The 10401-nt window shown below is 37.2% G+C and overlaps 2 protein-coding genes across 3 annotated transcripts; one reads left to right on the top strand and one right to left on the bottom strand.

Annotated features, from left to right (window-relative positions):
- Positions 1 to 2094: 2094 nt before the first annotated feature.
- LOC111793558 (myb family transcription factor EFM) lies at positions 2095 to 4105 on the bottom strand. 2 transcript variants are annotated; one of them, XM_087123073.1, is made up of 4 exons: positions 3663 to 4103; positions 2992 to 3597; positions 2789 to 2865; positions 2095 to 2719 (listed from the first exon to the last, which is right to left on the bottom strand). In XM_087123073.1, exons 1-4 carry the CDS (start codon positions 3871 to 3873, stop codon positions 2258 to 2260), a joined length of 1356 nt encoding a protein of 451 aa, XP_086979199.1. In that variant the 5' UTR covers positions 3874 to 4103; the 3' UTR covers positions 2095 to 2257. The 2 variants fall into 2 exon arrangements, with proteins under 2 accessions (XP_086979199.1, XP_086979198.1); XM_087123072.1 differs by having other exon boundaries at positions 2095 to 2865; positions 3663 to 4105.
- Positions 4106 to 6312: 2207 nt separating this feature from the next.
- CRR21 (Tetratricopeptide repeat (TPR)-like superfamily protein) lies at positions 6313 to 9891 on the top strand. Its single transcript, XM_023675428.2, has one exon. The coding sequence runs from the start codon at positions 6612 to 6614 to the stop codon at positions 9132 to 9134; it is 2523 nt and encodes an 840-aa protein (XP_023531196.2). The 5' UTR covers positions 6313 to 6611; the 3' UTR covers positions 9135 to 9891.
- Positions 9892 to 10401: the final 510 nt, after the last annotated feature.

The raw sequence follows: 10401 nt of genomic DNA, 5'->3' as shown, positions 1-10401 counted from the left end.
GCAGAGGGAAAACCAAAGCAAAAACTGAAGACTAAAAGAGACAACAACTTTTTCTCTTCTTTTTCTTATCTTCTTTATAAAAGATTTTGCAGGATGTGTTGGTATTAATGCCCAACCTTTGATTTGATTTGATTTTTCTGAGAAACCCAACTGTTGAAACGCTGCCAAAAGCAAGGAAACGAGAATAATGGCAATTCCAGTGGTGGAGAAACAAACTAACACCAGTTTTCCAGTTCAGTTTGCACCAAACCAGACGCCTACTCTGCTAAAGCTCCAAACTTTCACCTATTTATTGCACTAACTCTAAACCCCATCTCCTACTTTCCTTTTCTTCATCCCTTTTTTATTACTTTCTCTTCTTTGCTTCCCATTCATTACACCCCATTAGTTTATTCCTTGAAATATCAGTTAAAAATAGGGCAAAAAGTAAATCAAACACAGAAGCACCTCAACATGCCCGAAGATTTCACACACTTCAATGACATCTTCTTGAATACAAAATTCACATATTTTGCAGTTCTTACATGCATCAACAGTGCAAAACTAACAGGATTGTTTCAATAGATAATACAGTGAATAAGGAAACAACAAGAGCTCGTTTAAGTTAATACGTTAGCTTAAGAAGTTAAAAGAAATGGGGTTAAGGAAAAAGGGGAACTGAAGGTGGAGGAATAGAAAGAGAACGTGGGGAGTGGAGTTATAATGTATGGGGAACGGCACCGTATTAATTAAGAATAATAAAAGGGAATAAAGAAAGGGAAAGGGAAAGGGGAAAGAAGGAATATAGAAAAACCTTGGAGGGCTTTGTGTTGAGGAAGCAGAAGCAGAGGCCTGTTGGCGAATGAGCATATGGGCACTGCCTTTAAGAAAGGAAAAAGCTTCTTCCTATTAGTTTAAACAAACGAGAAAAGGGTTCTGTTTATTAGCTCCAAAAGAGAAAGCTAGCGTGCGCTAACTGCTACACCCCACCTTTTTATTAATCTAATCAAAATTCTGTCTTTCTTTACACTAATTCATTTCTTTTTTTTTTGACAAAAGGGTAGCAATGAATTCTGCCAAGGAACTCAACCCCAAGCTTAATCATGTGTGCTGCGGAATTTTGTTAAACAAACTGAAATAAAGAACATCGGGGGGACATTCTTGTAATATCCTAATGCCGTTCTGCAGTCTTGGTGGCGGCCGGATGTGTACTAATGGTGCTCTGTGAAGCTAGGAGTGTATATGATCTAGGCCTAAGTTTAGTTCTTTTCCACAAGGTTTCAGGTTTGTCCATCGGATTTGGATGGTGGGTTGTGAAGGAAATTCCAATTTACAGAGTGAGAAGAGGGAGTTGGATCAAGACAATGTGGCGGCTGCCAAGCGCTTGGCGGCGGTGGAGGCGGCGCAACCCTCAGACTTACTAAATTTAAAGAAATGCAATTCTTGTATATTTACTTTCAAAGCTTCAAGCTTAATTTTGTTTTGATCCTTTTAGTTTTCCAAAATTACAATTTGGTCCCTTAAACTCTTTTAAATCTTATATCTTATTTAAAATAATTTAGATATTACATTTATAATCAAATTAAATACATATCACATTTCCTTTATGAAAATGATTTAAAAGACAAAAATAAAATTAATAAATATACAACTGTTCTTAATGATATGACAATGGTTGTTTGATGTTATACCAATCACCAAACTTTTTCTTTTTCTTTTTGGCATGAAATGGAAACAAATCAATTCCCTCATCATTCATTCACTTATTATTATTATTATTATTTTTTCTTTTTGCTTTTCAAAAAAAAGTTCATTAGTAGTTTGACTATGGAGACGATGGTAGAGCCCTTCTTAACAGGATAAAGTTGTTACAGGGGTCTAATTAGGTTTTATATGGGCTGGGGCCCAATGTTGGCCCACTTTTTTATGGTAATGGGCCCTCTATATAAATATGGGCTTCATCCTAGATCCAAAATACAGACACATTACTCAAATAAGTAGTTGGAAACATGAGATGGGTACTAGGTTTATGTATTATTATTTGATTTGTTCATATTAAATCATATTAAGTTCTAGAAATGATCGCTTAAAGGAGCTCCAGTTGAGACGGAAACATTATAAAATGCTAAAATAATAATTAATTACATATCCACCAAACATTTTTGCTTTATTTCTCCTTAATTCAAGGAGGCATCGGCTAACTAAACATCCGTTAAAAAAAATATAATAATAATAATAATTATACGCAAATTACGCTATTATTATATTATTTAACTCTTCAGAATTTCAGACTGACTTCACTTCTATTACTTTGTTCGCCCTCCAATCTCCGCCCCCACGATCCTCTCCCTTTAATTCTTCTGTCCTCGCCATTTTGACCGCCCTCCGATTTCTCCTCCTCCAAGCTCTCCGACCGCTCCGCCGTGTCCCTCACCTCCGAAGCCGGCGAGATTTGGGCCGCCTTCGTGGGCTCCCCCTTGTATAAATGCACTTGATGATGATGTTGCTGCAGATGCGGCGGCGCTATCGTTCTTGTATAATATTCTTGCGGCACTGAAGCCGGGGTGTAGAAGTGGGAAGGCGGATGTGACGTGGCGGGTGGGCCGTACAGGGTGGGTGACCTCGCATACTCTGGTGGGACCCATAGCCCGCCTAGACCGAGTACTACGAGCTGAGCCGCTGGCGACCCAGATGCTTGTGGGGCCAAACTGGGGCGTCTCACTGTGTGGAGCCGGTATTTCTGACAGTATACGACAAAATTAACGCAAATTAAAGATGGGTAATATAAATTGCAGGGATAAAAGCTGACCTGGAGATGGCTTTTTACTTCATCGTTCGTCAAACCGTCTACTTTCATCAACTCTCTGATCTGCTTTGGTGTCGCAACTGTTTTAAATTTAATAAAAATTATAAGGGTAGTAATCACGATTCTTATGATATTGTCCATTTTGAACATAAGTTGTAATAACTTTGACTTGATCAATATTTTCCAGTTATAAATTCATGTCATACCTTGAGAGCCACCAAGCATCTGAAGAGCATTGACAAATCTTCGGTGCAAGTCCGGCGACCAGCATCGTCTTGCCTTCCGGTGTGTCTGAGTCGTAGTTGAACTCGTGGTGGGAGCCAATCCCACCTCCCCTGTTCCACGTTCAGCCCTGTCCTCCGTGGCCGTTACTATCCCACCATCAACGTTATTATTAGTATCACCACAATGATTCTTCTTCTCCTTCTTCTCACCTTTCTCCAGTAACTCCATTTCCGCCGCCACCCCATTCACGCCGCCTCCGCCAACACCCAAACCCGGCTCCAAGTTTCGATCTTTATCGAACGGAACAAAATCTCCATTACTAACTCTCTGTTTACGAGTGTCTGAATTATTATTATTATTATTATTATTATTATGGGAATGAGGTGGATCAGTATATTCCTTATTTGCTTGACTCCAAAGCTGAAGTGACGTCATCCAATTTGCCTTATCCGACAATATTGTGGGCGGCTTTTCACCATCCGGCGTTGTGGAGTTTTTGAGCGGCATGAATTGTTCCAAAACCGGCTTGGATGGCGGCGCCTCTATTGCCTTGCAGGCCTGCAGCTGTCTCCTGGACGTCTCCACAGCTACAAACATACCAAATTTAGCAAACTACAAATACAAAGAAAGTGGATTTGGATATAGATAGTACCGTTGGTCAAAAGCTGCATACATAGGGGAAGCTCCCGTTTGAAGACATCGATTTTAAGGCGCTCTTGTTCAAGGCGAGAAACGAATTCCTGAAGCTTATAATAGAAGTCATGAGAATTAGGCGGCACTTGGTGTTGGTCTCCAAAAGAATATTGAAGCAGCATGGAATAGCTTTGAACTTGACATTCCAAGCTGAGCTGAGTAGACGCCATAAACTAATTAACTCAACTCCTCCGATGATACCAATTTGGCGTTTGAAGGAATGAAGGGATGAATGAATGAGAGAAAATGGGGTTTTGTGTTATAATGGGTGGATTCTGGAAGGGAATAAATTAAAGCAGGGCTTTTTTTTAAGAAAAAGGAAGAGGATAAAGAGGAGTAATGGTACGTAGCTCATTTCCTGTAAACAACAAAAGCCAACGTCACCCACCCAATTTTAGCATTACAATCCAATCTGGGACCCTGACTCACTCTGGGTTTTCTAAACCCACATTAATTTTTTTTTTTTTTATTTCATAAAAAAAAAAATAAAAAAAAAAAGACGATTCTTCTTCTTTTTTTTTTTTTTTTTTGCTTTCTTGCTTTTATGTAAAATTATGTGATTAATTTATGAATAAATAAAAATAAAAATAACTGGAATTAATTAAAGGAGGGGAATCTTGGTCTGCTATCCCACTTTAATGAAGGTAATAAGATTCTCACTAAAATTTAGACCAACCTTTTATCTTTCTGGGTTTCTGAACCATATTTGCATGGCTGTTTGGATCTGGGTGGAACAAACCAGAATTCACTTTTTCATTTTTTTATTCTTCCCATATTTATTTATATAATATTTTAATAATATATTATTTAAATATTTTATTTAATATAATATTTAATTAATTTATATTTTCTTTATTTTTAGGTAGGCTAACTTGTATCTTATTTAAAACTTATAAACATGAATGAAAACACACATTCAATTCTATTTCTCATTCTTAACCTCATTTAATCTTTTTTTCAACGTAAAAATGGGTGTTCAATTGAATCTTTACATTTTTCAATTACGTGTATATATTTGTTAAAAAAAAAATGAATATGTTAAAAGAAATTTCTAAAGTTTATAATTTATTTGAGTTGATAGGCGGATGAGGAAGCTTGTGGTAGAAGCTCCTTCCAAGCAAGGACTTTATGGGGGAGTACTGTATTGGAGAAAGAAAAAGGAATAAAATTAAAAATAAAGAGATTCTCCTCGTGACACGTGTCGCAATATTCGGTTTGAATATCCTTTTTGTCTGGCGCCCACACCCAGGAATATTCCCTCTTCTTTTTGGAAAGATTAATTTTGTCTCCAAATTCTCTTATTAAGTTTTTTTTTTTTTTTTTTTTTTTGGGTGAGATAGGTACACCCGCGATAACAACTAAATATTCCAGATGCTCTCTAACATTTTTATTCCCTTCTTAATTTAGTACACAGTACTTTTTTGACTTTATTTCATAATCTTTTTTTTTTTTATTTTTTAAAAGTCGTGTTTGGTGGCCATGGCCCTACCCCAAAAGAAATTCCAAGGATTGTACAAATAATTTAATGCACAAAGTGGGAGTTTGTGTGATATAAAAATTGTGCAACTTTGTTTCCATAAAAAGAAGGAACCTACAAGTTTGAGCAAAACCCAAGACATGGATGCAAATATAACCATTACGTTATACACCTTAGTTAGATTATAAATAGCCCACGTTCATAAATTAACACGAAGAAATCATACGTTTATAAGTAATAAACATTACTCTCATTATTATGAAATTTGTTGAAAAAATAAACAATAAAGCAACGAAAATATCATATCCATATTTAGCTCATAGTTTCTAATATATATATATAAAAGAAAGTGAAAGAGGCACATGATGTGCGATGAGAAATAAAAATAAAAAGCTTGAAGAAGAAGGTGGAGAAGAGTGGGAGAATCAGAGAATATGAGTCACAGGTTGAGTGTTAATGAAGTTTGGAATTTTCAACGACACTCTTCAAACAGAATCTACAAACCACACATGTTTTTTTTTTTTTTCTTTTTTAAAAAGCTATACATTTTTTAATTTTATTTACTATATTATTATAATTATTATTTGTGTTGTTTTAAATTTAAAATAATTTAGTCTCCATGCTTTTAATTTATGAAAAATCTCATGCATGAATTATTATTTTGAGCATTTTATAGCGTTATTTTGAATATAATTCAAGTTAATTTTGAGGGGTATTAGTTTTAAGGTTTCAAATAAACATTAAAAAAGGAAAGGAATAAATATTGTTCAAGTAAACACTAATGAACTGTTGAAGATAATCTTAAATTGTTCTCAAGTGTTGTTGAAAATAGTTTTAAGACGTGACAGTGATAAAGTTGGATTTATTATAAAAAAACAAAAACAAAAAAGGTTTGAATGTTGAAGGGAAGCGACAGGTTACAGTGATTTGATTCCAGAAAGGAACATTTTATCTCTGTACATTTTTATTTGTTTATTTACAAATTAATAAAAATGGATCCATGGAGAACTTGATTCGGCTCTGTAAAGTGATTCCAGCACTTGTCCCACATCGGCAGAATCCAAGGATTAAGCGAAGCAAGTAGCCTATAAAACTACACATGATTTCGGTAGACCTTTTACATGGGAAAAGCCCAATGGACGGTTTCGATTGGGCCTCTCGAGCGTCATTGTTCAAAGCCAAGTCAGAAGTTCTATTTTGTTCAATTGTATAACATATATTATTGCTGCTCAATTTGTTATTTTTAATTAAAATCTAATTGAAATATGAGTTAAAAATAGTCATTGTGCATAAGAGATACTTGTAGGTTACGAACTTTTGTTATGTTTATTGAAATGATTTAGACGAGGCTTGGCGATAGTGTGCTCTACCCAATCAGAAGCTGTTAGTTTTTGCTGCTTTGCTCAGTCTTCCTTTTCATCTGCTCCATGTATGGCTGCTCTTCCTTTTGTCACTCCCACTTATCCGCTTGCTTCTCTCTACAGTACCAGAAAACTCCAGAACACGCCCACCCATGCTGCGAAGTTGAATGCGAGTGCTGGGAACTTTCAAATCTCGTATAAATCTTACCTCAACCGGATATCTTCTCTATGCAAAGAAGGCGACCTTCGAGCAGCTGTGGACCTAGTTTCTAATTTGGAATTGCAGGGTATCACAGTTGGACCTGACGTATATGGAGAACTTCTTCAGGGCTGCGTTTACGAGAGAGCTCTTTCGTTGGGTCAGCAAATCCACGGTCGAATTCTCAAGAATGGTGAGTTCATTGCAAAGAATGAGTACATCGAAACCAAATTGGTGATTTTCTATTCAAAATGCGACGAGTCAGAGATCGCCAACCGTTTGTTTCGCAAGCTGCGGGTACAGAACGAGTTTTCTTGGGCTGCTATTATGGGATTAAAATGTAGAATCGGCTTTAACGAAGAAGCTTTATTGTGTTTTTGTGAGATGCACGAAAATGGGCTATTCCTGGACAATTTTGTTATTCCAATTGCTTTGAAGGCTTCTGGCTCTCTGCAGTGGATTGGGTTTGGCAAAGCAATCCATGGCTACGCAGTCAAGATGGGTCTAGGTGGGTGTATCTTTGTTGCTAGTAGTCTTCTGGATATGTACGGTAAATGTGGGGTATGTGGAGATGCAAAGAAGGTGTTTGATAAAATTCCTGAGAAGAATATAGTAGCTTGGAATTCGATGATTGTTAATTTTACCCATAATGGATTGTATGAGGAAGCAATTGAAACGTTTTATGACATGAGGGTGGAAGGTGTTGAACCTACTCAAGTGACTCTTTCAACTTTTCTTTCAGCTTCAGCTAATTTAAGTCTGATCAATGAGGGTAAACAAGGTCACGCCCTAGCAGTGTTATCTGGACTGGAACTAACCAACATATTGGGTAGTTCGCTTATAAATTTTTATTCCAAGATTGGTTTGGTTGAGGACGCTGAACTGGTTTTCAGTGAAATGTTGGAGAAAGATGTAGTGACATGGAATTTGCTGGTCTCTGGTTATGTGCATAATGGGTTGGTTGATCGGGCACTTGGTTTATGTCGCGTAATGCAATCGGAAAATTTGAGGTTTGATTCTGTGACTCTTGCTTCAATAATGGCTGCTGCTGCTGACTCGAGAAATTTGAAACTAGGGAAGGAAGGACATTCTTTTTGTGTTAGAAACAACCTTGAATCTGATGTTGCTGTTGCAAGTAGCATAGTAGATACGTATGCCAAATGTGGGAAATTGGAATGTGCAAGACGAGTTTTTGAATTAACTATAAAGAGAGATCTTATAATGTGGAATACTCTGTTGGCTGCCTATGCAGAGCAGGGTTGGAGTGGTGAAACATTAAAATTGTTTTATCAGATGCAGTTAGAAGGTCTGCCACCAAATTTGATATCCTGGAACTCTGTGATTTTGGGTCTCTTGAATAAAGGTGAAGTTAGTAAGGCTAAAGACATGTTCTTGGAGATGCAGTCTCTTGGTGTCTGTCCTAATTTAGTTACTTGGACCACTCTCATATCTGGACTCTCTCAGAATGGTCTTGGTGATGAAGCATTCCTTACATTCCAATCAATGCAAGAAGCTGGCATCAAACCCAACAGTTTGAGTATTAGCCCGCTACTTTCAGCTTGCACAACTATGGCGTCTCTGCGACATGGAAGAGCAATTCATGGTTACATCACAAGACGTGAACTTTCACTATCAACACCGGTCTTATGCTCCTTGGTGAACATGTATGCCAAATGTGGTAGTATAAATCAAGCGAAGAGGATTTTTGATATGATATTGAAAAAGGAGTTGCCCATCTATAATGCAATGATCTCTGGCTATGCACTACATGGTCAAGCAGTGGAAGCTCTTTCACTCTTTAGACGTCTAAAAGAGGAATGTATAAAACCTGATGAAATAACCTTTACTAGTATTCTTTCTGCTTGCAGTCATGCTGGACTTGTGACAGAAGGTTTAGAGCTTTTCATTGATATGGTTTCTAATCACAAAATAGTAGCACAAGCAGAGCATTATGGGTGTCTTGTTAGTATTCTGTCTAGGTGTCATAACTTGGACGAAGCCTTAAGACTTATTCTAGCGATGCCTTTTGAGCCTGATGCATTTATATTTGGATCTTTACTTGCTGCATGGAGAGAGCATCCTGACGTTGAACTCAATGAACGCTTGTTCGAACGCTTGTTGAAATTGGAGCCAGATAATTCAGGAAATTATGTGGCACTGTCAAATGCATATGCTGCTACTGGAATGTGGGACGAAGCATCAAAGGTGAGAGATCTGATGAAAGAAAGGGGTCTAAGGAAGACTCCTGGGCATAGCTTGATTCAGATTGGAAACAAAACACATGTATTTTTCGCTGGTGATAAGTCACACTCCAAGACAAAGGAAATTTACAAGATGTTGGCCCTCCTTGGAATAGAAATGCAAGTCACTAGATGTATACCTGTGATTAGTTAAGCTGGTGTCTTACATTTCCATTCTTGAGAATGAGGATGTCATATCTGTACAGGTTGATGCATGTGCTTTTTAATTAGCACAGAGGAAATAGTGATTTCTTAAATGATTAGTGGCCTTCTCCGACTATGTTGAGGTCACACAGACTTGAAGACAGCTGCAAAATATAATTTACCCTGGCTTAAAAAAGAATACTCTGGGTTTTGGAATGTTATTCCTTTTGGACGGCTCGAAATGCTACCTAGTTGAGGAATCTACTATTACGATCAGAGTATTGCACTGCACAAGCGCCTGTTATGAGAGATTTGAGACCTTCGGGTTTGTTTTTAGCTATGACAAGAATCTAGGAACAAGTAGATTAACCAATTGCACATCTGAGTTCATCTTGGACTAAATTTGAGCTGATTAGCAACTATGGAATTTATAAACATCATGATGCAGTGCTCGAGAAATCCATTTATCATTTTCTATATTGAATTGCATTGCTGAGAACCAGTGGTGCCAAGTTGTGCAGGATTGTGTATGCAAGCTGTACGAGTTGCTTTCACGTCAAACTCAGGTTTTTGGTCTTTAGTAAAGTCCGTGAATGATTTGATTCTCTCACTGTATATCATTCAGTTACCATTACCAATTGGCCTGTCTACTAGAAGCACACCAACTTTGCTTGCTCTCTACTATGAATATACCCAACCATATGAGTTGGAATGTTCCCAATCATATGAGTTGGAATGTTCTTAACTTATTTTCTGCGCAACTTCTATATGGTGTGGGAATATTCTCGTCAAGTATTGCACATCAAATTCTTCAAATAGAACAGTTAACTCTGGCCTAAAATGCTTGCATGTTTTTTTTTGTTTAGTTAATGAAGATTGCTAACTTTCATTCACCATGCACTGTATATTGGATGTTTTTCTCTTCTTACAAAGCAGCCAAGATATTACACCCTACCGGACTTGGTTGTATGGTTTTTGAGAATTGGAGACATGCAACCAAATTTCAGTTCCCGAATTGTCATCACACCGGCAGATTACAGGAACTGGCACTATGAAAAGATCTCAGCACAAAACATCAGTATTGTTGCTGATGTCAGGTTAGTACCTGTAAACATCTGTTTTCTCGTTCTCATTTTCATGTTCCTTGTTCAACTATTCCAGGTCAGGTTACTACACTCAGGTTTTAAGAACAGCCAAGTTTTGATATCAGTAATCTAATCATTTAGTGCCGGACCACCTATACAATATTACCAAATTGATTTTTCTTTATCCCTCTC

The sequence above is a fragment of the Cucurbita pepo genome, chromosome 4 (assembly GCF_057944985.1).
Source record: "Cucurbita pepo subsp. pepo isolate OVF chromosome 4, ASM5794498v1, whole genome shotgun sequence".
In the NCBI taxonomy this organism is placed as follows: domain Eukaryota; kingdom Viridiplantae; phylum Streptophyta; class Magnoliopsida; order Cucurbitales; family Cucurbitaceae; genus Cucurbita; species Cucurbita pepo.
This window is presented reverse-complemented; position numbering and strand designations above follow the sequence as displayed.

What these genes read in the sequence shown, in the direction of transcription:
- LOC111793558 (XM_087123072.1), bottom strand. Translation starts at nt 3,873, where the DNA reads ATGGCGTCTACTCAGCTCAGCTTGGAATGTCAAGTTCAAAGCTATTCC. An exon ending in TATGCAGCTTTTGACCAACG is followed by an intron (nt 3,598 to 3,662) that starts GTACTATCTATA and finishes GTATGTTTGTAG; the next exon opens with CTGTGGAGACGTCCAGGAGA. An exon ending in GATGCTTGGTGGCTCTCAAG is followed by an intron (nt 2,866 to 2,991) that starts GTATGACATGAA and finishes AATTTAAAACAG; the next exon opens with TTGCGACACCAAAGCAGATC.
- CRR21 (XM_023675428.2), top strand. Translation starts at nt 6,612, where the DNA reads ATGGCTGCTCTTCCTTTTGTCACTCCCACTTATCCGCTTGCTTCTCTC.